Source organism: Salmo salar, chromosome ssa07 (genome assembly GCF_905237065.1).
Source record: "Salmo salar chromosome ssa07, Ssal_v3.1, whole genome shotgun sequence".
NCBI classification, from domain to species: domain Eukaryota; kingdom Metazoa; phylum Chordata; class Actinopteri; order Salmoniformes; family Salmonidae; genus Salmo; species Salmo salar.
This window is the reverse complement of record NC_059448.1, coordinates 24,206,555-24,233,767: the sequence shown is the minus strand read 5'-3', so window position 1 is coordinate 24,233,767 and position 27,213 is coordinate 24,206,555. Positions and strand designations below refer to the sequence as shown.

Sequence of the window (27,213 nt, the reverse complement as noted above, 5' to 3'; positions counted from 1 at the left end):
AAAAAGGTGTTTAAGTTCACTTTGTTGTTATGTTTTTTTTTTGTCAATTTTTTCTGTCACATGATATTGTGCACTGTCTGGTTCTGGAAAGGGCGTCACATGGATAAGTTACGTTTAAATAATGGGAAGTCATTTAAAATAGTGTTAACAAGGCTAGTGCAGTATTGGCTGATAACTACAGTAAGAAAGCGATCTCTCTCTCCACCCCCTCCGGAGATTGCCGAACCGTGACGTTGGCGGGGATTAGGAGGACGTAGCGACGCCTGTTGGAGCTCGAACGAGTCGACAGAGCGAGTGACAGGAAAGCAAAATGGCGGATGAAGATGTTACGCTGAATGGTAAACCTCTACAATCGCTCCGTGTGGCAGACTTGAAAGCCGCTTTGGAGCAACGATGCCTCCCTAAAAGCGGGGCGAAAAATACACTCATTAAGCGACTGAAAGGGGTAAGCTTGGCTCAGGTTTTTGCTTCTATCAACAAGCTGGTCAAGTTCAGCAGGAGGCTATAGAGTGGGGTTATAGGCCGAGTGTCGGTAGTTCGGGCGAATGCATAATATTTGGCACTCATACGCGTGCGGAGGATTTCAAGTCTAGCGAATTATGCATCAGTGTGTTTAAAGATGTCGAAGCAAATTTAAAACTATGTCTAGTGTGGTACAACACTCTTCAAAGTTGAGATGTGTTGCACGGCCCGAACTGAAGGCCCAACTGGAGTGTGTGTTTATGCTAGCGAGCTAACTAGCGGTACTAGTCCGTCTACTGTATTTTTGAGCTGCTGTCCTCGGGCCCGCGCTCTGTGAGAGGAGGGGGCAGGGTGTTTGGGTACGCGCCTGCCCATATGCGCCGTTTATAGTAGCTCACTAGTTACATAGTTCGCTTAGGAAGACAAGCATGTTTAGGAGATAATTCACGTGAAATTGCTTTTCTTTTCCTCTTCAATTAACTATTTGTCCAAATAAAATTTTCCTAAACACTACCACAGCTGAAAAACAAATCGCTTTCCTACAAACTAGTGTTGCATATTAATGTACCCACCATCAGAATGAGACAATCCCCAATTGCATTATAATTGCCCCATAAGCAATGGCGTAATAACTTAATTGCACACAATGCTCAGCAATCACACAAATATAACGACAGGTTTTTTTTATCTGCCATGCAGTTTCCTTTGCTTGTGTTATTACAATTTCCTGTGTGTGAAAATGGGCTATTCTTCGAACTAAAGGTTCGCTGGCACTATAAATTCAATGACCCGAGTCGAATTGGATTTACGCATCGCGGTGCAGCTTTGCCCCTCCAATGTAACTGACATCGACCGATCCCTTTCGCTTCTACGTTGCCTATTTATATGGAATAAAAACGGGTTTGTTCATTAGAAGATAATATCCATGCAGAGGACAGGACAGGACAGAGAGAACGAGTGTTTTGAGACCCTGCTTCCGACCACGATGATGACGTGTTGGGCATCACTTGCAGCTGCAGCAGCACAGAAACAACTCCAGCTGGAGTTGGCATAGGAACAACAGGTTGTTGTCCTGTCTGTGGTGCTACATTTATCTCCCTTATTTGTTGACTGATTTCATGTATGTGCTTGTAAGAATTTGGTTAGTTTTGCTACAATGTAAATGTTAAATGTTTAGTACTGTATTGCTACTCGCCGATGATGATCCCGCCATGCTAATACTGATGCACCAGACTGACGGTGTGTCTCTCTGGGTGCAAGTGAGTTAGTATGAGAAAGTGAGGCTGACTGGATCAGTGTGTGCTGAGGAGGATGAACAAATAGCTCTTACTCGCCTACATTTTTGTGGAAATACAACAGCATTGTGATGTGTGTTTCAACCAGTATTTTGCTCTTTGTTTTAGGCTCTAATGTTGGAGAATCTTCAGAGGACCTCCACTCCCCATATTGGCCTCCAGCCCAACTCCCAGGTAAGAGCCCAAGCAAAACACTACTTACTGATTGGAGAGTCAACACTAGGTGGAAGTTACCTGATTTTAATTTTCAGTCATCTGTGTGTTTGACCAGAGATTTATTTTTTTATTTTTTTTTACCCTCAAATTGATTAGAACATACAGTATTTGTACCTGTATCGTTACATTTAAGGTTGTGTCTGTCTTATGTTTTTAGATTGGGGTGAGTCCTGTATCATTAAATTACACAGATAGTCTTTCCCTTCCTGTTTTCTAATGTTGTGCCTATATCCCATGTGTGTTTAGATTGGGGAGGAGATGAGCCAAAACAGCTTCATAAAGCAGTACCTGGCTCAGCAGCAGGAGCTCCTACGCCAGAGGCTAGAGAGAGAGGCCAGGGAGGCAGCCGAGGCTGATGGTAGGACATCCGCAACAAGGCTCTAATATCCACACTAGCATACACTACTTAGCATGGAATGCTAGTGTGGAGTGGGCATTGGAACATAGTCCCAGTCTGTTCCAATATCCACACTAGCATACTACTTAGTGTGAAGCAATGTTTTGAGAATACATTCTAAGTGGTATGCTAGTGTGGACATCTCCTCTCTACCTGAACAATGGACGATGGCCCCAATGCTTTGTGCAGTTGGCACATGTATGTCTGGATAGATAGTGGCACAATAGTGTTGTTAACAATGGTATATTCCTGAATCGAGGGCAGTTAGATTAGTGCCATATACATCTGCATATGGATGTACCTGAGTGAACTTCTCATCAGCATATATGGATTGTGGGCCCATTTCAGGCCTCTCACACCATGTTATGTCCCCCAAGTCCTTATTGTCTCCGATGATGATCCCGCCATGCTAATACTGATGCATCAGACAGACACACGGTCAATCTGGGTGCAAATGAGTTAAACTCACCTTCTCATACTGACTGTCAGTGTGGGCTGAGGAGAACTACTAGGAATTAACCACGATTCCTACTCTAATATATTTTATTCAAAAGGCTACAAATAACTTCTGTCTGTTAGTTTATTATTGTATACCAGTTTATTTTGGTAAGTGAGTGAGCAGTCTTTGTTTACTCCATTCCCAATTGAGTTGTAGTGCAGAGTCTGGAGACATCCCAGTTTCATCCTTTGTAAATGGGCAAAAATCTTATTTTGTTGTCAAACAAATAGTGTGCTACATGGCCTTTTTTGGGTAAACTCTGACCCCTGACCTCTAACCTCTCTGACCCCTGACCTCTAACCTCTCTGTGAAACAGAAAGCCCAGCGGGCCCCGAGGAGGAGGAGCACACAGAGGATGGCAACGACAGCGATTCCTATAACCCTGACAAGGTCAGTAGCCTACACACAGACAGTAGCAGAAGACGCTAAAAAGCCAACCACATTTGAACGGTCCTCCAGATATATGTATTCTCCTATAAGTTATATTGTTCATATCAGCCTAGCTAACAGTCAAAATGTTTCTCTCTCCTTCCTCCAACCTCTCTTCTCCCACCCCAGCATCGCCCCATGCCCTCCCAGCCCCCACTGACCCGGGCTGAGGAAGAGGGAGGAGGTGGAGGAGGGCCAATGATGATGGGGCACCAGGGCCAAGGGATAATGATGGGGCACCAGGGCCAAGGAATGATGATGGGGAAAGGTCAGGGGATGATGGGCCAAGGGATGATGTCTCGCAGACCAGACTTTGGCCCAAGCTCTGTGCCTCAGGAGTCTCCTGACGCCCCTGGAGGTCCTGGATCCTGGATGCAGCAGCGTCCCTCCCTCCAACATGGCCTCCACCACGAGGAGCCCACCACCCCCTCCCCGCCCCGAGCTGTGGCCTCACTGTCGGTGCGCGTCCTAGGGGACCCTGAGCGCCAGGGCCTGCCCCCGTCCATGCCCCCCCGCGCCCAGACCCAGGAGAAGGAAGGCACCGCCCCGGCGGATGACGACCGACCCGCCCACTCTGTGCTCCACCTCAGCCGCTCTGCCCGGGCAGCAGCTGGCAGTAACCGTGTCCAGGAAGACTGTGACGATGATGATGACAGCAGTGAGGAGGATGAAGATGAGTGGGGACCTGCGGCGAAGAGAGGTGGCGGAAGAGGGTTAGCCCCTCCCCCCCAGCCCCAGCAGCCTTCCCCCAGCGTCCCAGCGGCCCGAGAGAGATCCAGACGCAAGCTCCAGCCTCCGCAACACATCCCCCCTCAGCAGGTAGTACACCAGCCCCCCATGCAGCTCCGCCAGCCCACCCCGCCCCCCTCTCCACCACCAGAGCTCTCCTTCCCCCTCCCCGACACCCCCAAACAGAGCCCGCCTGACATGGATGAGGAGCCAGAAGGAGCAGGGGCTGGGGTGTCCGTCCGCCTCCCTCCAGGTGGCCTCCAGAGGCAGGACTCTGACTCCAGCTCCCGATCCAGCAGCCCAGAGCCCCGAGCCAAGCGCCGACCCGGACCCCTCTCCTTGCTGGCCCGCAAGATGGCGTCCGAGGGAGCTTACGGGAAGAGAGGCGAGGGTGCGCCGGCGGACGGCCAGACAGGTCCTCGAGGGGAGGCTTCCAGACCAGGAGATGGAGTTGGCAGCAGCCCAGGAGCTGGAGCAGGACCGGGGGCTGAGGTGGTCATGTTCCCTGGGGCTGCTATCACCCACACAGGAGGCAGCAGCACAGGGCACACGGGATTCGTCACTGTACCTGAGGTCCCTGCACCAGTCGTTATGTTTGAATCAGGAGCCCAGTCCCATCCTCTCCCTCTGCTGTCTGTGGCAGCTGTCCCCAGCATAAACCTCACCACCGAGCCCCAGGGTCCATCTGGAGAGACGGCACAGAAGAAGACAGAGAAAGAAACAAAGCAGGCGGAGGAAGAGGAGAGGAAGATGAAGCAGGTGGAGAAGGAGGAGGAGAGTCACCTGCCGCCACGGCAGCGTGGACGTGACTTGACGCTTCCATCTGCGTCTTCACAGTTTGGGTCTGGGGGGTCAGAGGAGCCTGTGACGGACCAGGGAGACACCCCGAAAAAGTCACCCTTCGGCAGGGACAAACCCCTCTCCTCCACTCCCGGCTCAGCCATGACGACCACCACCTCCCCGCCTGCCATCGCCCCCAAGAAGCCCCGCATGTTCTCCGACACCTCCTCCGGCTCCATGACCTCCCCTCCCAAACCTGTGCAGCAGGGGTCAGTGGTGGTGACCTCTCCAGGGGAACTCCCTGAACCCCAGGTAGTCCTTGTCTCAGGGGCCCAGCAGCACACAGACGACACCATGGAGGTCACCGCACTGAACAAGGCGTCTGTGGAGAAGCCTGGATGGAAAGCTGGAGGAGACGATGAGAAGATGAAGGAGCGTGCCAGCCTGGCGGAGAAGGAGCGTGCCAGCCTGGCGGAGAAGGAGCGTGCCAGCCTGGCGGAGAAGGAGCGTGCCAGCCAGGCGGAGAAGGAGCGTGCCAGCCAGGCGGAGAAGGAGCGTGCCAGCCAGGCGGAGAAGGAGCGTGCCAGCCAGGCGGAGAAGGAGCGTGCCAGCCAGGCGGAGAAGGAGCGTGCCAGCCTGGCGGAGAAGGAGCGTGCCAGCCTGGCGGAGAAGGAGCGTGCCAGCCAGGCGGAGAAGGAGCGTGCCAGCCAGGCGGAGAAGGAGCGTGCCAGCCTGGCGGAGAAGGAGCGTGCCAGCCAGGCGGAGAAGGAGCGTGCCAGCCAGGCGGAGAAGGAGCGTGCCAGCCAGGCGGAGAAGGAGCGTGCCAGCCAGGCGGAGAAGGAGCGTGCCAGCCAGGCGGAGAAGGAGCGTGCCAGCCAGGCGGAGAAGGGGACTCCTAAACCTGGGGAGACCAGGAGAAGGGGACCTGAAGAGACTGTTGAGGTTGAGCCCATGGGACCTGTTCTACCCCCTTCTTACCCAGGTAAGAGAGAAGATGAGAGGAAGGGGAAGGAAGATGAGAGGAAGGGGAAGGAAGATGAGAGGAAGGGGAAGGAAGATGAGAGGAAGGGGAAGGAAGATGAGAGGAGGAGGAAGGAAGATGAGAGGAAGAAGGAAGCAGAGCGAGGCAGGCGTGGGGAGAGGGCGAGGCACAGGAGGTCATCTCCCTCTAGTGGTGGCGACTCTTCATCCTCCGACTCGGACTCTGGGTCCTCTTCGTCACGTTCCTCTGGCTCCACCTCCTCCCGGGACAAAAAAAAGGTTAGTGATTGGCTAATCTGGATGTCAATCAAATCTTTCTCTCTGCAATGACAAGCTACCATCACAATCCAGTGCTAGAGCAGTGTACACATTAGTTCTTGCTTATGCTTCTCTCTGATGATGATCCCGCCATGCTAATACTGATGCGCCAGACTGACAGTGTCAGTGGGGGTGCAAGTGAGTTAAACTCACCTTCTCATACTGACTGGTTCAGCGTGGGCTGAGGAGAACTAGTGAAAGATGCTTCACGACCTGCATATGCCATGCTTATTTCTTAATATTATTTTCCACTAACAATTAACATAACCTCTCTTTCCTCATACGCCTTGCTCCTTAACAAATCCCCATCTTTCTTGTCTAACTTTTCTTTCTTGAATCACATTGACTTGATCTAAAAGTGGCTTCTTTTTGTATCTAACATAACACGTTGATATTTTGCTATATATTGCCAATTGTCTGTGATTTGCTCACTCTTTTGTTTGTTTATCAGAAGACTGGCACAGGAAAAGGAAGAGGGGATGAAAAGAGAAGACTGTACAAAGGAGGAGAGAAGAAACAATCTGCCAGGTCAGCCATAGTACCATTTTGAGTTGCTCTCGCACACACACTCCTTGCTGTTCTTTGCACGCACTGACACACACTTCACATAAACAATCCTTGGTGAGGTGCTCACATTTTCCCACCTGCACTTTCACATGCATTATCGATTGTAGATATTTCTGTATATGCACTCAGGCTCTGGTAAGGGGAAGCTTCTGCAAACCTTTCAAAACCAAGTGACATTGTGCTCACAGTGTTGCTGATAGAGGTCCACACAGATTCACAAAATCATACTCCCATCTCACACCTGTCTGTCACTTAATGAATTTCTTCCCACAAGAACTGAATACAATCCTGAATGCCAGTTTGTAGGTTTACACGCACAAGAAACATGATTGAGGTGCACGCACACACACTATTACCACCTGCAACAGTCCATATCATCTATTCCTCTACCAATGTCTCTTGTCTTTGCCGCCATTTTCTTTTGTCTGCAATGTGAATGTGTCTTTGGATGACTTGAACACATGCTGAACACCTCATTCTGGTCATTGAGCCGTGGAGGATTGGACTCCAGGAGTGGATGGACGTCGCAAGGTAGCAATTGGGAGTTTAATGATTTATAATAAAAGCAGGAAGCACCATCAGAAAACGTGTGTGGATGTGTGTGTGCGCAGATGTATACTGTATGTGTCTTGTCTTGCCTCATCATGACGTTTGAATGTCTATCAATGACCATGAGTGAAGTATATGTTTCATGGGTTTTAATGTGTTTTGATGAATGACAGATGTTTTGGCTTGACTTCTGGTTTGGAGATTTGACAAGGATATATTGGGAAGAAAATGTGAGGTTTTTTTCCATATAGAGCTGATCGTGTAAGTTGACCAGAACGTCAACCAATGTTTTAGCTTTATACATTGTAGCTATTCTACTACTCCTTGCCTGGAAACCCAACGTTGAATTGCATTTAATTCTATGTCTGACAGAAATTAGCGTTTGAATCAGGAAAGTTTCCTCGCAAGACTTCTACGTGCCATAAAGTTGAATACAATTATATTTTAATGTACTACACCGGTCTGTCCTTTTGGCGGTGGGAATGTGAGAATATATGCACAGGAAAGAATAATTACATATAGTTTTGAAAGTGCGTTCAGATTTCTATCTCCTGAAGCATGTGCAGAACCATGTAAACACGAGCACGAGCTCGGAAAGTATACACGTCTCGTGCATGTATTTTTTTTTTTTCATCTTGTGTCAGTGCTTCAGGTGATAGAAATCTGAAGGCACTACCAGCGCCTTAACTCGTTTGTGTAGTTATACTTTCCTGTGGATATAGTCTCACATTCCTACTGCCAAAAGGACCAACGACTACATGGACAACCGGTAAATCACGTTAAAATATAATTTTATTCAACGTTCTGGCTTGAGGTCGTGAAATGAAACTTGACTGATTCAAGCGATCATTTCTGACCAATGTAGAATTCAATGCAATTCTACTCCCACCTGTAAAGTTGTTACAATATAGCGTTAGCTTCTCCAGCAGCGTTGTACAACAATCAAAACGCTTACTCACACGACTAGATATTATAGAAAAGGGCAACGGTCAGTGCTTGGCTACATCTTTGGGACGTCCCAACTCTTCACTTAACCCCTATCATTTTACATTTCAATTTCCAATTGGTTAACGTCAAATTATTTTTATACACTAGATGGCTGACAGGGGGCGCTGTTTTGAAGCCACCGCTCCTCCATCTTGGCACTCCCCCATCGTTGTAAAAAATATATTTTGAAATAATTTATTAATGTCTACATTTGTTTTTGCCACAATCTATTAGACACCTTCATGCATGTTTTTGTCCTGTTACTGTTCCCACTACAACAACAAATGCATGTACATTTGTCCTTGAATCATTTTAATTTAAATACTGTACAATTCCTATGGAGGACTGCGCCAATATGGCCGACCGGTGGCTTCAAAGCCTCTAATTGACTAATGCATAGCATTCGCAATACAGGGTTTATATACATCATTGGTAAAGTCAGATTTGGGACAGCCAAGGCAGCGGAAAAGATTGCAGCGGTAGTCGTATTTCTTGTCAGGCGCCCAATGCGGCAGTCCCACAGCCGGTGTGGCCTTGGCCCATTATCTATTATTGACAAGATGGTCGAGTGACCACTAACAATGGAAGTGCTTGTCCTCAAAGATGGATGGCAGGCGAGATCAGGTGGGATCATATTAGCCAATAAGGGCAGATACGCGTGTGAACAAGAGGCACAACTCCGATAAAGTAGTTTTTTTGACGTTGTCAAACACTACACTCATTGACCTGTATACACACATTTCCAATTTCGTAGTAATATTTTCGTGGTCTGGTTTTGGGTGGAGTAAACCCTCTCGCTTCTTCCTCTCTGCCTTGGCTGAGAAGAGAGACGGGTCCTCGCTCTCTCACTCCTCTCACACTAATTTCCCCTCCCGGCTCGCTATCCAATATGGCCGTCGTGAGTGTATTGCTACTCTGATACCGTCGCAGTGCACAAACCCCGCAGCCGCATAAGGATTTCTCCTCGATTTTAATCCACGCTTGACTGGAATAATCAATTACGATAGAGCGTTGCCTGTCGGGGGTTCCAGCCCGGCAATATGCTGTCAGAAGGCAACAAAAACGGGTAAGATAGAGAGGGGTTAGGCATTACGTTGCTAGCTGCTAACGTTACCCTTGGTTTCATCGCTAACGCGCTGATAGCTTGTCACTTGTGTCATGTCTCAAATCCTCGTTCAACCTGCCCGTCTGGTGCCTTTTATATTCGGATTGTGGCTAAACTGTCGTACCATGCGTTGTCATGGTCAGCTATTGACGTGGTCGTTTGATTATTACATACGAAGTGTGTTACATGCGACGTGCACGTGAGTCTCGCTCTCCACGTCCACGGGGGGTGTGGAGCCGATGGCCTCGTGTTGGGGGGGAGGGGATGGGAGATACCGGAGTAACTCCGTGATCACTCATGTTTTAAATCTTGATTACCAAATAATCTATTACACGGATAAATAAGTAGTATAGCTGGTAGTGGTTTGATTAAAGGCGTATTGGTGAGAATCATGCAGTAGCAGCGTTTCATTTGATTAATTAAACATCGAATGACTTCCTCGTTACTCTTGACTGTCATAACATGTTTTTCTGGTGTGTACTAAAGCACACCTACACTCACTGTGAATCCAATGGATGTTTAGAGACCATTTTATATATCTCAATGATAGAATCACACACATCACTGGTATGACTCTATAGATAATATAATTCATGAATCCAGGGGGTATTCCTGATTTTAATTGTCCACTTCACATGTCGTTTTTTATGCTCCTTTGTCTTGAAATAGATGGTATCAGACAAAGCCATGTGTAAATATATGGCTCTGGTGTCAGATTGTTAAGCGAGATGAGTTGTGGTGATGTTAAATGAGCAAATGTCACCATGGGAGATCATTAATACACAAGACATCTGTTGGCCATCAAGTCGTTTTTGTGTACCCTTATGGTGTGACATACTTTTCCTTCTCCCAACTGGCAAGGCTTACTGTTGATGAGACTGTCTGTCTCATGTGGGTACCACATGTACAATCAATGCTGAATGTGTAGAGCAATGATTAAGGATAAAAGAGGAAATTGAAAAAATAGGGGCCTCTCTTCATGAAACACAGGAGCAGTTCCTTACTCCAACACACACTCTTAATGATCACTTATGGGACCAGCTGCTCCTGCACTGCTGCCCCACTGGGGTGGAGTTCTAGTAGACATCTGGTCCCTAGCCCCTTACAGGCCTCAGATTGCAGGTGTGTGTTTTTTGAGGGGGTAGGAGACACACACACACACAACAATTACTTTGTTTTGGTGTGGAGGAGGTGGAAGGCTTGAGGATGCAATATTGAAGATTTCCAATCAGTTGGCAGTCAGCGACGTTAGGACCCTGTAAATGATCACCTCAATGTGTGTTTTGAGGTGTATTTGTGACCCCGGCGCTGGGTGTAAGTTGGCTGCCTGATGGTGTGAGTAAGTTATTTATAGTACACTGTCCCAGATCACTGGCCTTAACCAACATTTCCCTTCTCTCTCTCCCTCCGTTTCCTGTGTCTTCTCTCGCTCTCTCTCTCGTCCTCCATCTGTCCTCTGTGTGTCTCCGGCTTTCTTCTCCGAGGTAGAGGTAGCCTCTCATCCATCTTCTCTTCTCTGCTTTTTAACGAGGGACACATTTGAGTTACTTTGTACCTGATTGTCTCTTTAGTTTTCATGGGTAATGAGAGTTGGTAGGACAAGAGACCACAGATGTAATCTATGTTTAGATTTGATGACATTTTCCTTATTCAGATCTTTGTATGATAATCTCCTCTGCCCCATACTCTCTCCCTCCCTCTTTCTCCCCCAGGGAGGTAAAGCAGTCTTCCTTGTCAGAGCCATCTGGCCCTATGGAGGTGGAGAGGCCAGACCCAGTCCAGACCCAGCCCACCCCTGTCGGGGACCCACAGAACAGTGAGGGCTGCATGGAGGAGGTAAGGCCGCTGAGAGGGAGGGGTTGGGGACTGGGAGCGGGGGGGTCAGTGGATGTTTCAGGAACTAACCACCCTCATCTTATGGCTTAGTCTGGTACCTATGGGTCCCAAATGGCACCCTATTCCCTACATAGTGCACTACTTTTGACCAGGGCCCATAGGGCTCTGGTAAAAGGTAGTGCATTCGAGGTAATAGGGTGCCATTTGGGACACACACAGTTAAACGTCCATAGAGAGATACTTCTGTATGTGTCAGGATAACGTGAACGACCATACTAACGCCCTTGTAACTATGGCTTAGAGTTAAAATACCCATAGGTATGGGACTGAGTGATCTCACCTCTCCTCGTCCTTTGACAGAGTTCGATACAGCCATTCTTTGCAACATACACTTCCACACAGAGGTGCCATACACACACACACACACACACACACACACACATTATTCTGTACTCATTATTTTCATAGAGCAGTTGCCTAAGCGACTGGACTGCAGGCGGTTCATCCCTAATGGGGTGTGAAATTAGATGTTAACTCCACACAGACTGCATGCATGCTCCTCATCACGATGTTTGGTCAGTGTGGGTGTCTGTGTCAGTGTGGGGTTGTGAGAGGGTGAGTTAAGTTAATCTACAGTCACATTCCTCCTTATCACAAGCTAATGTAGGACTCACTTTCAGATAAATATACATATATTTTCACTAATCCTATAATGGCCATACACCGTTTTGTAATAATAATTAGAGCCATCAAAGGGAAGCAGAGTTAAATGTATTTGGTTGTCCATTTTGGAATTAGCAAAAACCTTCACTACTTGAGTGCATTGCTGTAAACCAGCAATGCACCGTGGCTAATAGGACCCTCATTTTAATTGATCTACCATGAGATAACTTCAGAGAATATTCTGCTCTTTTACATATTGCAGATTATAAACTAATGTGATTTGGTATTCAGCTAAATAAACCCTTTTGAAATGGCTCACCCTCACCGTGTGTATGTGTGTTTGGGACCATGACCTCAGGGTTTGCATGAGTAATAGCCCCTGACAGCATCAAGGCTCTCTCCCTCCTTTCTCTCTTTACCTCCTTTTTGTCTCTCGCTCTCCTCCTTCTCTGACTCTGCTTTGTTTCTCTCTCTCCACAACTGACTCTTGCTCTCACTCTTTCTCACTCTGTTTCTCACTCTACTGATGATCTCTCGCTCTCGCGCTCTCTCTGGCCTGACTCTGTCCATCTTTATCTCTGTCATTCCCATGATCTCTTTATCTCTCTTGGTGTGACTGCTGTTTTAAAACCCCATTGATTGCTTTGTTACGAAGGTGCCCATGCCTCTTCCATTGTCCCTAATGGTACCTGCGTACTACTACTACTCCAACTTCTGCCCCGCTATGCCCAAGCGCCTCGGCTGTACCTGATCTAGGCCCCAGAGTGACAGCTACTACTACACCACATCTGACCGCACTGAGTTAGCCTCAGAGAGAGAACCAGAGAGCCAGAGCCTGCAAGGCCTCCCCTCTAAGCCTCCAGCCAAGACCAGCGCTGAGCCATAGAGACAGAAGCTGAACCACCAAGGCCTTCCCTAACCTCCAGCCCAGGCCAGTGCTGAGCCAACCACTGAACCAGAGGCTAAGCCTGCAAGTCCTCCCCGGGACCAAAGCCTCAACTCCAGCCCTAGGCCAACCACAGGGCCTGAGCCGGACCACCAATGTCCCGAGCTGAGCCAGCCAAAACCGGCAGAAACGCAACAAACCACGAAACCACAACCAGCACAAGAACCCTGGGGAGGGAAGCCTACTCACTGGACTGCCTGGTGGAGAGAGGGGGAGGGGGACGTTGTCTCCTGTTGTCACCTTCCCTTTCTTCCGCCATTTTGTGGAGGAGCTACAGCTACTCTCCACACCCGCACCGAAAGAAAGTGGACTGCGGACTCGTTGCAGACAAGATGAGTCCAGAGGGCCTGCTACTTCCTGCTGTTTATCCCCATGTCTTCCTGCCAGTCTGCCCCCTACTGGTTGAGAGGACTGTAAATAGGCAGATGATTTCTGCCTCATTGACTTGAATGAACTGGGACCACCTACACACTTATAAGGACCAAACCGATAATCGGAAACGACACCAAATGGACTTTTTCTGACACCTCTCCTAGCTATGTGTCTTCAATGTAGACACTCAAGTGGATTATTGAAATGGACTTAACATAATTTTGGACTACATCTTTTCTCATACAGACATTAACCTCTGGGTGCAAGAACTTATGGAACTGTTTTGTTACTGCGAGCCCTTTTGTTGGCTCATTCCCCTGTTCCGAATGCTCCTATTGGCTTGACCTGCCAGGCCAGCATCCAACCTGGGCCTTGATTGGCTGGTCAGCCTTTATCAGACTGCTGGATCTGATTTTGAACTTTTCACCTGCATCAAAGATTGGGGCAAATCTGGTTACAGTGCACATGTAGAATACGTCATCAGGTTGTGTGCTTACAGCCTACATTCTGAATTGACAACTGGGTGTTTGTCCAGACATCTGTAAGAGACTTTCAAAGCTATTTATAGAACATCTCCCCATCACTGAACTTTTTTATAAAACTACTCGAGGCATTATGGACGTGAACTTCAATCCGTGGTCTCATTGGACTATTGGTTATTACACCATCAGAGACTTTTCAGCTGCAACTTTGCAAGTCTATACGTCACACAAATTCTGTCATGACATCAGGGGATCCAATTTGTTTATATTGGGACCTCAAACGTTTTGACCCCTTCTAACCATATTTGTCGATAAACCAACCATTCAGGAATCCTTTGCCTCACAAGCGAAAGGCAAAATGACTCTTTATCAAGCAAAGCACCAGTCAGTTGAGAAAAGCCCTCTTCCCCCTCCCGTTCGAGGAAAAAACCAAAAACAAGTCCAAAGCTAAGATCACTTCCTGCCTGCCGGCTAATCACCATTCAGCACACTCAAATCGAGTCCTGCCCTCACTCCTCTGCCTTCTCTGATTGGACCCTTGTTGCCTAGATACAGTACACACTGCCGTGCGGTTGGGCCATAGCCAAGCCAGTGAGGAATCAGGTGTCGATGGTACCAGGAAATGACTTGTCATTTTTCTCTCTATTTGAGATGTATTTTACTTTTTTAAATAACTTAAGTAATGTCAGATAGTTTCTTCTCAGATCTGTTTGGTCATTTCAAGACAGGAGGATTGACTTCATTTTGCTATGTGTAACTCAATATAAACCTTTTTAAACTGTCATGATTACTGCAGTTTCAAGTTGATAAAATATCCTAATTTGATATGTAGCCTATCCTAAGTGTCTGCATGCATTTCCTGGCAGAACACCATTCTTTATTTCAATCATCCACTGAATTGGATCTGCAGCATCAGCCTAGACCTTCTCAGGGGTCTCTGGTCTGACATACGAGGTCTCCAGCGCCCACCCCTCCACCTCTGTGACATCGAACACTCCGTCACAACCCAAACACTGACTCACAACGTTGTATGTAGATGTTTAGGCACCAACACAGGCCCTTGTACATTTTAAGGGCAACAAAATGTAAGGTCCATAATGAAAGGGAAAGGGGGATAGCTAGACAGTTGTACAACTGAATGCCTTCAACTGAAATGTCTTCCGCATTTAACCCAACCCCTCTGAATCAAAGACTATACATACTGAACAAAATATTTAAACGCAAAATGTGAAGTGTTCGTCCCATGTTTCATGAGCTGAAATAAAAGATCCCATAAATGTTCCATACGCACAAAAAAACATTTTCTCTGAAATGTTGTGCACAAATTTGTTAACATCCCTGTTAGTGAGCATTTTATCATTTGTCAATATAATCCACCCACCTGACAGGTGTGGCATATCAAGAAGCTGATTTAAACACCATGATCATTACACAGATGCACATTTTGCTGGGGACAATAAAAGGCCGCTCTAAAATGTGCAGTTTTGTCACAACCCAATGCCACAGATGTCTCAAGTATGTCCAACCGGCCTCACAACCGTAGACCACATGTAACCACGCTTGGGGGGGTGTTGAGGAGTATTTCTGTCTGTAATAAAGCCCTTTTGTGAGGATAAACTCATTCTTATTAGCCGGGCATGGATACCCAGTGGGTGGACCTGGCTCCCAAGTGGGAGGGCCTATGCCTTCCCAGACCCACCCATGACTGCGCCCCTGCCTAGTCATGTGAAATCCATAGTTTAGGGCATAATTAATTTATTTCAATTGACTGATTTCCTTATATGAACTGTAAATCATCAATCTTAGAAATTATTGCGTTTTATTTTTGTTCCGTATATGATTTATAAAAGATATAGAGTTACAGTATAGTCAGTCTCTCTGCTTACCACACACAGGAAGAGCCAGACATCATTAACGATTAGCTCAAGGGTATCCTCCTGGTCTGAACGTTAACATCCCCGACCCAGATTCCATAAAGATGCATTAATACAGTTAATGTCAGTCTGTCTTATACTCAACCAGGTCTCTACAGTCTAGCAGAGGAAAACTTGCTGATGCCTTAAATTAGACCCTTTTATATAGCATATTCTATGCACTTGGTTTGTCCTCAGTCGGTACTACACCCACACCACAGCAACACTGCAGTAGGAGTATTGTCTGTGAATTACCACTGTGCCTACACCAACACACACCAGTAGGAGTGTACTTTAGATGTCTAGTGATTAAGTTGCAGTGCTACACTCACTCTTACACACGGTAGGAACATATTAATTCGTCTTAATCTTCCAGTGTCTTTGAACAAAGGTGGAGGCGAACGTGTCTGGAGTTTCCCTCTGTATCGACCAACCCCCCCCCCCCATATCTTCTCCTTATGTGGTTTAATAGGAGCCTGTCAGACAGTTCTCTCCCTCTCTCTCTCTCTCTCTCTCTGTGTTTAGTATGTTGTTACAGTATCTGGGTCTCATCTCACCCCACGCCCCTGGGGTATCTGTTACATCCTCTCTCTCTTTCCAGAGCACCACTCCTAAAGCGTTCGCTGCACGCAAGATCTCCTTGACCAGTGAGTATTACCAGTTTGGCTTACTGTTACCTGTCCTGTACTGGATCCCCTCTAATCTAGACCGTAGAAAAGAATCACATCAGTCTAGATACATTCCAGGCCGCGGGTCCCGACAGATCATTGCGGCGCGTCAGCATTTTTCATGCTACGGGCGGTCATAAGACTACTTTTGGACAAACATTTCTTGGAAGTGGACGTCTTTCTGCTTCGTGTGCGTTTAAACCAGATCGACCTAAAAGCACATATTTGTTGCATTATTCACACACACACAGAAGTTCAGTAGCCTGCCGCTCCTAGTTGGGTGTGTGGGATCTAGTGCGCCTCATTGAAATGGAGTAAGCTGCCTAGTGACTGTGTATGGGCGGAGAATCACGTGGCAGTTATCGTTCCAAGGAAATTAACTTCAATATGATTAAACTGTAGTTTACTACAGTGTCTGTAAATAAATATTGTAAATGAAATTGGATTTGTCACATGCGCCGGATACAACAGGTGTAGTAGACCTTAGTGAAATGCTTACTTACAAGTCCTTAACCAACAGTGAAGTTTTAAGAAAAAATACGTGTTAAGTAAAAAATGCAAATAGTCTGGGTATCCATTTGAGTAGCTGTTCAGGAATCTTATGGCTTAGAGGTAGAAGCTGTTAAGAAGCCTTTTGGACCTAGACTTGGCACTCCGGCACCATTTGTCATGCGGTAGCAGAGAGAACAGTGTATGACTAGGGTGGCTGGAGTCTTTGACAATTTTTAAGGTGTTCCTCTGACACTGCCTGGTATAGAGGTCATGGATAGCGGGAAGCTTGGCCCCAATGTTGCACTGGGCTGTACGCACTACCCTCTGTAGAGCCTTGCGGTCGGAGGCCGAGCAGTTGCCATACCAGGCAGTGATGCAACCAGTCAGAATGCTCTCGATGGTGCATCTGTAGAACTTTTTGAGGATCTGAGGACCCATGCCAAATCTTTTCAGTCTCCTGAGGGGGAATAGGCTTTGTTGTGCCCTCTTCACAACTGTCTTGGTGTGTTTGGACCATGATAGTTTGTTGATGTGGACACCAAGGAACGTGAAGCTCTCAACCTGCTCCACTACAGCCCGTTCATGAGAATGGGGGTGTGCTCGGTCCTCCTTTTCCTGTAGTCCACAATCATCTCCTTTGTCTTGATCAAGTTGAGGGAGAGGTTGTTGTCCTGGCACCACACGGCCAGGTCTCTGAGCTCGTCCCTATAGGCTGTCTCATCGTTGTCGGTGATCAGGCCTGCCACTGTTGTGTTGTCGGCAAACTTGGTGTTGGAGTCGTGCCTGGCCATGCAGTCATGAGTGAACAGGAAGTACAGGAGGGGACTGAGCACTCACCCCTGACAGGCCCCCATGTTGAGGATCAGTGTAGCGGATGTGTTGTTACCTACCCTTACCACCTGGGGGTGGCCCGTCAGGAAGTCCAGGATCCAGTTGCAGAGGGAGGTGTTTAGTCCCAGGGTCCTTAGCCTCTTAAGGATTGGTCCCTTTTTTTCCCCTCCAATTTTCGTCTAAAATGACGTACTCAAATCAGGACCTGAAGCAAGGATATGCATGTTCTTGATACCATTTGATAGGAAACACTTTGAAGTTTGTGGAAATGTGTAATTAATGTAGGAGAATATAACACATTAGATCTGGGAAAAGATCATTCAAAGCAAAAACCATACGTTTAAAAAAAAAAATCATTGAAATGCAAGAGAAAGACCATAATGTATTATTCCAGCCCAGCCGCAATTTAGATTTTGGCCACTAGATGGCAGCAGTGTATGTGCAACGTTTTAGAATGATACAATGAACCATTGCATTTCTGTTCAAAATGTTGTATCAAGACTGCCCAAATGTGCCTAATTGGTTTATTAATAACTTTTGAAGTTCATAACTGTGCACGCTCCTCAAACAATAGCATGGTATTATTTCATTATAATAGCTACTGTAATTTGGACAGTGCAGTTAGATTAGCAAAGATTTAAGCTTTCTGCCAATATCTGATTTGTATGTCCTGGGAAATTTTCTTGTTACTGACAACCTCATTCTAATCACATTAGCCTACGTTAGCTCAACCGTCCCGCGGTGGACCCACAGACCCTGTGGAGGTTTAACTTAGTGATGAGCTTTGATGACACTATGGTGTTGAACGCTGAGCTGTAGTCAATAAATAGCATTCTCATGTAAGTGTTCCTTTTGTCCAGGTGGGAGAGGGCAATAAGAGATTGCATCATCTGTGGATCGGTTGGGGTGGTATGCAAATTGGAGTGGGTCTAGGGTTTCTGGGATAATGATGCTGATGTAAGCCATGACCAGCCTTTCAAAGCACTTCATGGCTACAGATGTGAGTGCTACGGGTTGGTAGTCATTTAGGCAGGTTACGTTAATGTTCTTGGGCATAGGGACTATGGTGGTCTGCTTGAAACATGTTGGTATTACAGACTCCATCAGGGACAGGTTGAAAATGTCAGTGAAGACACTTGCCAGTTGGTCAGCGCATGCTCGGAGTACACGTCCTGGTAATCCGTCTGGCCCTGCGGCCTTGTGAATGTTGACCTGTTTAAAGGTCACATCGGCTACGGAGAGCATGATCACACAGTTGTCCGGAACAGCTGATGCTCTCATGCATGCTTCAGTGTTGCTTGCCTTGAAGTCAGCATGTAAGTCATTTGGCTCGTCTGGTAGGATAATAGAAAGAAGTGGAGGGAGCCCGACCAACGTGACTCGAGGTGCAATAAAACAAATTAGATTGAAAAGGAAAAGGAGCACATGCACCATGGTGAGCAAGCATTGCGCCTTCTCATTTTCGATAAATCGTGAGTACCCATTTATTTGTCTCTGCCTGCAAATCTTCCTCTTAAAAGGTAGGCTGTATCCTATAAGAAAAACCTAGCTTGAGCAAGTGTTCGCTGTCGTCGTTCTTGCTGCTGCTTCAAGTTCCGTAGCCATATGTGCGATCAGGTGCGCGTGTAATTAGCCTCTGCTCTCTTCAAACTGCGTGTGTAATACCGATAGCCATAATGGGCCAAGTGAAAAACTGGTAATTTAACATATTTCTTAAGTTATTTTTGTGCCTTTTGATATTGCCTATAGGGTGCCAAATTCTACAGACCATGGCTGGCAAGTGAGTTGTCACATATGCCTAAAATAACATTTTGGTACTGCAGTTGGGTTTGAGACCAGTTCTTGTAGCGGGTGAGAGTCGGACAGAAAGCCAGCGGTTGTGGGCAGGTGCGGTTTGAAAAGCTGCGGGCGCAGCAGGATGAATAAATCAGTCTCCCGCAGACCTTTGATTCCAAGCTCAGTCGAAAGAGAAGCCATAGATTAATCAATTTTGAGTAAATCATGGTTCCTCTGCCCAGATAAATGTTGGTGACACTGGTGTGTTCTCATAATGGAGTCTCTGTCAAATGTTCGTTTTCCTGATTCATTAGGAACTAGATTCTTACCTCAGACAATCCTAATTCTTACGTCTGTAATTCAGTATTCCCCCTGCTCCCTTTTGTAACTTTTATTCTTCCTTATTTTCCCCCTCATGTTGTGCAGACAATATCCTTACGAACATGCTAAATTACAGTACAACAGTACCAGAACTCCTTTTGTATATATTTTTGTATTTATATTGTTACTATTTCAAAGTAGATTTTTTTTTTTTTGATAATTTGTCTTACATTTTAAATTCTGCTTTGTTGAAAGGGCTCGTAAGTAAGCATTTCACTGTAAAACTCGACAACTGTTGTATTCGACGCAGGTGAAAAATATGAGTTTGATTCCTACTATATGGTGTATATATATGTTATTCATCCTCTCAGCAGGCAGTAAGTCGTCTCCAGAGGGAGGAGGAGGAGCAGCAGCAGGGGGGGAGGCAGAGTCCGGGACCGCCGCTGGGAGGAAGAGGAGATGGGGATCCAGCACGGCCGTCAACGCCAAGAAACCATCCATCAGCATCACCACAGACTCACTCAAGGTACTGTACATGGCAGCACACACACATACGCACACATACAAACAGACAGGCACACATTCTGAAGAAGAAAAGAACACCCTAAAAATCCCTGTTTCAATTCAGACAGAACATAGGTTCAAAGTTGTTACATTCAAACTCATTGTCCTCCTTTCTCCCCCTCTCCTACCAGTCTCTGATCCCAGACATCAAGCCCAGTCAGGATGCTGTGGTGGATCTCCACCCTGATGACATCCAGTTGTCTGGGGACGAGGACACCACCAGGGAGGACCAGGGTCTGGACAAGGGCCTCAAGATCAGACGCACTGTCACACAGGTGGGGAAAGGGACCTGAGGAGTGGATCAGACTAACTTTAATAGGCTACTGTACAATTAAAAATATTTAACCTTTATTTAACTAGTCAAGTCCGTTAAGAACAAATTGTTATTTACAATGATGGCCTACTGGGGAACAGTTGGTTAACTGCCTTGTTCAGGGGCAAAACGACAGATTTCTACCTTGTCAGCTCAGGGATTCGTTCCAGCAACCTTTCGGTTACTGGCCCAACGCTCTAACCACTAGGCTACCTGCCGCATATTATTCGCACCAAATACAAGTGAAAGACAAAACAGTACAGATAAAAAAGCTGGTGAAAGCAGAGTGCAGGTGAGGATAGAAGCCCAAAAGGGCTGATGTGAAAACCACACCACAAATAGAAGTTTAAAAAAAAAGTTTGTTCAATCATTTAAACTAAGCATATTAATTATAATTGTACATGATATACTCAGTATACAAGAAAAACGTTTTATGTGTGTGAGAATTAGGCTAGACGGAGGGGATTACTGGGTAGTTTGGTTCGTCAGGCTGACCCCCAGTCTTCACTTGAAGTTATTGAGGGATGATGAGGTTTTGGCAATATGAAGGTAAGAATTCCAGAGTATGGTACCTCTGTATCTGATAGAGAATTGACTATGTCAGGTGTGGCAGTGGGGAGGGTGAAGGTTATCACAGTGTCTTGTGTTTATATAGATGGATTTCCGAATGAACCTGGAAGAATCCATTGAAGGGTTTAGGTAAACTGTCTGTGAGGTATTTGTAGATGAAAGTACATAATTGGAGTACATTAATATCGTAAATAGACAAGATGTTGAGTTTCTTAAACAAAGGCGCAGATGAAGCCAGGTAATTAGAGGTGGCTAGTCTGGCAAATGTATTTTGTATGATGAGTAATTTGTGTAGGTAGGAGGTATATGTACTGGCTCAGACAATATTACAGTAAATTAGATATGTTTAAATGAAACTGTAGTATAGAGTTAGGATGTAAGCCTGATGAACCAAACCACTAATCTTTCTGATGATACCAAAATATATCATCACTTTGCTACAGACAAATTGAATATGATCTTTTCAAGGTAACTTTTCATCAATTAGACTCTGAGGAATCTAGTGGATGTGACTTGTTCCAGTTCATTCCCACCAATTGAGATTCTGGAGAATACAATAGTTAAATTATCTTTAGATAGAAATGTATTTTTTATTTTATTTTTTTATCTATCTGAAACATTCAGAAAAGTTGGCCATATCTGAGTTGGCTTCATTAATTAGTGAATCAAAATGATTGCTGATGATACCAATTTGATTTTAATCACACAAAGAGAATGGTTGAAAGCAGCAAGGTCATTGATATAGATTAGGAATAACAAAGGCCCGGTTATCGTATCTTGGCCCTGGTAGATGCACAGCTGTTTGCATAAACAAATTGTTCTCTATCATAAAGATAACTATATAAGCAATGATATGTATAATCATGAAAACCGTAGTAATGCAATTTAGAAAGTAATATTTCCTGATCAACCGTGTCAACGCTTTGGATAAATGTAAAAAGATGCCAAAGTGTATTTTCATTGTTAATGGCTGTATAGATCTTATCCACAAGTTGCAAAAGAGCCATATCTCTGGAGTAGTTTTTACAAAAACCATGTTGTTGCTCATATAGAAGTGTTAATTAAATGTTTCAACATTTTCTTATATACCAATTCTGAGGATTTTAGAAAAACATAGTACAGATGTTGGGGGATAATTTGCAAAAGATCTTGGATCCCCAGATTATATACAGGGGGATAACTTTAGAAAATGGTCAATCTTTAGGAACAATACCAGTTTGCGTAGATTTGGTGAAGATATACATTAGAGGCTGCTGCTGATATCTTTAAGTTACCAATTACATCAGGAGGATCAAACTGAAGCAGAGAAGGGAAATGTTCCTTAATGCAATCCACAGGATTTCCATCAGTTTTTTTCAATTTGGCCTTTTCTTTCGTTCTTCAATTAGTCCTGGCGGCAGTTCCTTTCTTTTGAGGCGTACCTTTTCAGAGAAGTCTTCATTGATGAAGATGTTGGTTTCCTTCAGGCACTTGGCTCTCCTGAGAATCTCCTTCTTGTCTTTGTACCTGAGCAGTTTCACCACAATAGATCTGGGCCGTCCATCAGGGAAGAAAGTGCCATTCCTATGCGCCATCTCCATGAGTTTAGGGTCCAGTTTGAGTTGATCTGCCAGGAGTTTCTTGCCCTTGACTTCGGTGTCATGCCAAGTTTGTCTTAACGTCCTCAATTCCATCTTTAAAAAAATAAAAAAATGTTATTGCGCCTCTGTTGGTTTTCGAGGTAGTCTCCTTTTGGAAGAGTGCTTGTCAAGTGTTTGGAAAATTGCTAAATCCTCAGACATGGTTTTGAATGCAGTCTGTTTTGTGACATTCAGGCTCTTTAGCTCCTCCACCTCTGACTGCGTAAACTCCAAACTGTTTAAATTCCATGACATCCTTAAACATATCATCAACCGTTTTGTTGGTAGAATCCATAAAGAGTTGCAGGACAGACTTTATTTTCTTTCCTTTTTTTGTTGTTGATCTTTATACAACAATTTTTGTTGATGGAGTTCATGGAGTAGCGTTTGATACGTATTCCTCTTCCACATTGAGCTTTGTTTTTTTTCTTCTGTCTAGCATAAGCCAGTGCTGTTGACACAAGGTGTATGCTGGGCAGTAAGCCTAAACACTGGTCAAAGATGCTTGGGAGAGACAGTGGTAGGAGCATTCGCTTACCCATGGAACGAGCAGCGTGAACGAGCATCGTGTGAGGACGGAGACCCGAGTTTTCTTTTTATCGACAAACCAACATGTATTCTTACACGCTTGAGCTATATAGTGATTAAGTTGTCTCTTCTCCATTCATAGGTGGTCCCAAGTGAAAACCAGGAGAATGGCCAGGGAGAAAGAGATGAGGAGGAGGAAGAGGAGGAGGAGGAGGAGAAAAAACAGGAGCATGACAGAGAGAGGACACAGAAAGAGAAGAGGAAGGACAGCTACTCAGAAGACACCATGGAGTCTCAGTCCTCCGCTACACACGACACCGACGCTAAGAAAGGTAACGCACAACAGTTCTGAAGTGTAACACCGTCTCCCAAGTCTCTCCGGCTAATATGACCCTTCTTTCTAACCACTATCTTCCTGCCCCGTTCCCCTTGTTTTTCCCTTTCTCTTCAAATCAATCTCTCTCCCTCAGTCACTCCCAGTGATACGCTGGTGCGTCGCTCCATCAGCCAGCAGAAGTCAGGTGTGTCTGTCACCATCGACGACCCGGTTCGCACCGCCAAACAGCCCTCTCCGCCCAGAGGCAAAGTCTCCAACATCGTCCACGTCTGTAACCTGGTGAGTTCAGAGCATTGTCTTTAACACACTCATTTGAGTGTATTGCATATATAAAAGTAGATCTTGGGAAAAGGTTGCTCCTAGTCACTGATCAGTTTTAACATTTTCTTCCCTAATGGTTAAGGTTAGGATAAAAGGATCCTAGATCTGTGCAAAAAGGCAACTTCTACCTTGAATCAACATCATAAACTGAGTGACCTGTGGCCCTAACTGACCTATGACCTATCTCCTGTCCATTAGGTGCGACCTTTCACCCTGGGTCAGCTGAAGGAGCTGCTGAACAGGACAGGCTCAGTGGTAGAGGATGGCTTCTGGATCGACAAGATCAAGTCTCACTGCTACGTCACTGTGAGTAACTGTCATTGTCTCGTTATCTCTCATACCAGTTTGTCTCTCACTATCATTTTAAGTGTCAAGTCTGTCAGATAATTAATTCCCAAATTACTTAATTGGGACTAGGGAAACTGATGGCTTTGAAAGTCCACACACATCACACTGTTGTTTTTCAAAGAACCGGTCATTGTTCTTTGACCTCGCTCTCTCTCTCTTTCCTCCCAGTACTCCAGCACAGAGGAGGCTGTGGCCACACGAGCTGCTCTCCACGGAGTGAAGTGGCCCCAAAGCAACCCTAAAGTCCTCAGTGTGGACTTCTGTGAGCAGAACGAGGTAATTCTGTCCAACCCTCTCACACCCAACAGGGAACAACTGGACTAGTACTAGTAAACACTAGGAACATAGGAATATTAGCTCTGATGGACATCTACATAAACTAACTTGGGGGAAAATAGCTGGCGCTTGGTGTGTAGATCTATGCTCAATCTATGGTGTATAGATCTATGGTGTAAATTATATGATTTAACAAATTGAACCAAGCCCTTTCTTTCTTATCCATCCAAGGAACAAGTTTTTAAAGTGATAAAACACTGCCCATCTAAAAATCATTCACCCTCTTTTCCTGTCATTCATTCTTTATTCCCCTCGTTCTCTCCCTTCTCTAGCTGGACTTTCACAGAGGCCTACTGACCGTGGATCCCAGAGAGGAGCACCGCCCCCAGCCTGGTGTGGGTCCTGGAGGTCCCAAAGTCCGACCGGGCGTGCTGCCCCCTCTGATGGAAGGGCGCGGGGACCGCGGCGTGGTCGGAGGGGTGCGGGACCAGTGGGCGGAGAGAGAGAGGGAGATGGAACGCCGGGAGAGGACCAGAGCGGAACGTGAGTGGGACCGGGACAAGGTTCGAGACTTCGGAGGCAAACCAGGAGAGGAGAGGGAGAGAGGGAGGAGATCTCGCTCCCTGGATAGAGAGAGAAGGCGGAAGGAGAGGGACGGCAAGGAGAAGAAGACCGACAAAAAGGGTGAGAGGAGTTGGGAGTCCCTTGTCCTCCCTATGCATGTTTTAATATCTAAGCTGTTCGTAACCTATAGCTATTACGATATTACGATGTTAACTCACTATCTTTTTCTCTCCCTCTCCTCCATTTTCATCCATTCCAACAGATGAGCCTCCTGCCAAATTACTAGACGACCTCTTCAATAAGACCAAAGCAGCTCCCTGTATATACTGGCTCCCCCTCACTGAAGAACAGGTATGACACACACACACACACACACACACACACACACATCATAATGCAACAACTTGATAGGAGTGTTTTATTGTCATTAATGACTTTTGTTCGTATCCCTAGGCAAACCAGAGGGGAAAAGAACGGGAAGAGCGACAGAAAGAACGAGAGAGGAGGCGGAAAGAACAGCAGGAGGAGGAGGACAAGAAGCGAGAGGAGGAGAGAAAGGAGAGAATTAAAAGCAGAGAGAAGGAGGGCGGAGCTGCGGTAAGCACTGGAAGTGTGAGTGTCCGGGGATCTGAGGGAGACCGGGATAGAGAGAGGGAGCGAGGGAGGGAGAGAGAGGGGGAGAAGAGGAGGGACAGTGGTGGATTCAGACCCAGAGGTCCTGATACTAAACCCTCTGCTGGGTTCCGACGCTCCCGTAGCCGTAGCAACCCCCGAGACAAACGCCGTTGAGTGTTCAGTTTGACGGAGTGAGAGAGATGGGGAGGAGGAAAAAAGGATGGATGCAGTCCCTCATTCAACATACAATTGGAACACAGCAGAAAGAGATTTTTGGTCCCCTTCCTTTACATTAAAACCACTTCCATAGTCTTCAGGTTAACATGCTGTTCCTCTTCTGGCTATCCTGTCTTTGGGCCAGGGAGACTCCAATTTAGAAAACCCCAAATCCTCACTCAGTAATGCCGTCTGTCTCACATATTCATAAAAATCTACATGTATAGACTTTGGTCACATGTTGATAGTTTAGTGAACCAAAAAATGTCTGCCTCCAAAATGGCACCCCATTTCCTATATGAAGGCCCCCGTCAAAAGTAGTGTACTATATAGGGAATAGATATGGTGACATTTCGCTCTCCCTCTTCCTCATCTGTCTCAAGCTTCTCATACGAAGCAGTCCAGAGGCCTATTCTGAGCTCTGGAAATTCTCATGCGTTTTAACCAGAAATGGAAAGAAAGGGTGGCGGTTTGCCTCAAGGCTTGGAACAGAGTCTTGTTCCACCAATCTCTGCGAGCACACAGTAATAAGACTCTTCCCTGTAATAATCCATTTAAAAATAGCAGCCCAGCTTACCAACCCCCAAATGTGTTCTAGAATCAATTTTAGTATTTCAAAATCCAGTGAAGTTATTTTTTCTACGACCAGTACCAAGGCCCTTTGTTGGGTCATGTGAAGGTTATTTTTTCTGCTTTGACGTTTTATTATGATGAATCATGTAAATCTCAGCCTTGGATGGTTTTTGTGTGTTCTAGTGTGGTGTGGTGGTGCTCTGCTCTCCCTCTCTCCACACACTAAGGTTAAAGTTGGTAATGTGTCATTACACTGAAAGCAGCATATGTTTAACAAAATTAGGAAACTGTCTTTTTGCCTTGTCAGAGGGGTAGGGACATTTTTGTGTGGGGTGGGGAGGGGGACTGATTTCATTTACGCACACTTGGCATGTATACTGTTCTTTTTAGGTTGTTTGGGTGGGGGGGGGTCCAAACGCACTGAGAGAATCCGTGTGGCACGATGTGAAACTGTCCCAACATGTGAAACTATCCCCTTTCTTGCTCTCTTCCTTCTTATTCACTCAGTGTACCCTCGACTCTCCCAGTTCTTTTTGTAAATGAATCAGACATCGGATGAGTTTAACTTAGATTATTACTGTTTTAATATTGTTTTTAATTTGTTTGAAACTGATTCTTATTTGGCTCTTTGTTTTTTTGTTCTCCTGTAAGTGCTGAATGTACAAAGAATTCAAAATAAATGTAAAAGTTTAAATGTCATCGCATTCTTTAATATAGTATCTCAAGTCATATTTTGTAATGTTGTTCGTGTTCCC

The 27,213-nt window shown here is 45.9% G+C and overlaps 1 protein-coding gene and 3 non-coding genes across 6 annotated transcripts; all 4 read left to right on the top strand.

Moving 5' to 3' along the window:
- The first annotated feature begins 245 nt into the window (after positions 1-245).
- Positions 246-27,157, top strand: LOC106608850 (apoptotic chromatin condensation inducer in the nucleus). 3 transcript variants are annotated; one of them, XM_014207024.2, is made up of 17 exons: positions 246-445; positions 1,866-1,931; positions 2,220-2,331; positions 3,186-3,259; positions 3,428-6,067; positions 6,561-6,634; positions 11,027-11,150; positions 16,128-16,173; positions 19,986-20,140; positions 20,310-20,453; positions 23,351-23,540; positions 23,679-23,824; positions 24,065-24,172; positions 24,383-24,490; positions 24,823-25,174; positions 25,317-25,405; positions 25,508-27,157. In XM_014207024.2, exons 1-17 carry the CDS (start codon positions 311-313, stop codon positions 25,841-25,843), a joined length of 4,899 nt encoding a protein of 1,632 aa, XP_014062499.2. In that variant the 5' UTR covers positions 246-310; the 3' UTR covers positions 25,844-27,157. The 3 variants fall into 3 exon arrangements, with proteins under 3 accessions (XP_014062499.2, XP_014062500.2, XP_014062498.2); XM_014207025.2 differs by having other exon boundaries at positions 6,558-6,634; positions 19,989-20,140; XM_014207023.2 differs by having other exon boundaries at positions 6,558-6,634.
- LOC123743886 (small nucleolar RNA U6-53/MBII-28) lies at positions 1,655-1,748 on the top strand. The gene has a single exon (XR_006770738.1). It is a non-coding gene; the product is annotated as a small nucleolar RNA U6-53/MBII-28 (small nucleolar RNA).
- LOC123743884 (small nucleolar RNA U6-53/MBII-28) lies at positions 2,758-2,874 on the top strand. Its single transcript, XR_006770736.1, has one exon. It is a non-coding gene; the product is annotated as a small nucleolar RNA U6-53/MBII-28 (small nucleolar RNA).
- LOC123743885 (small nucleolar RNA U6-53/MBII-28) lies at positions 6,180-6,284 on the top strand. The gene has a single exon (XR_006770737.1). It is a non-coding gene; the product is annotated as a small nucleolar RNA U6-53/MBII-28 (small nucleolar RNA).
- Positions 27,158-27,213: the final 56 nt, after the last annotated feature.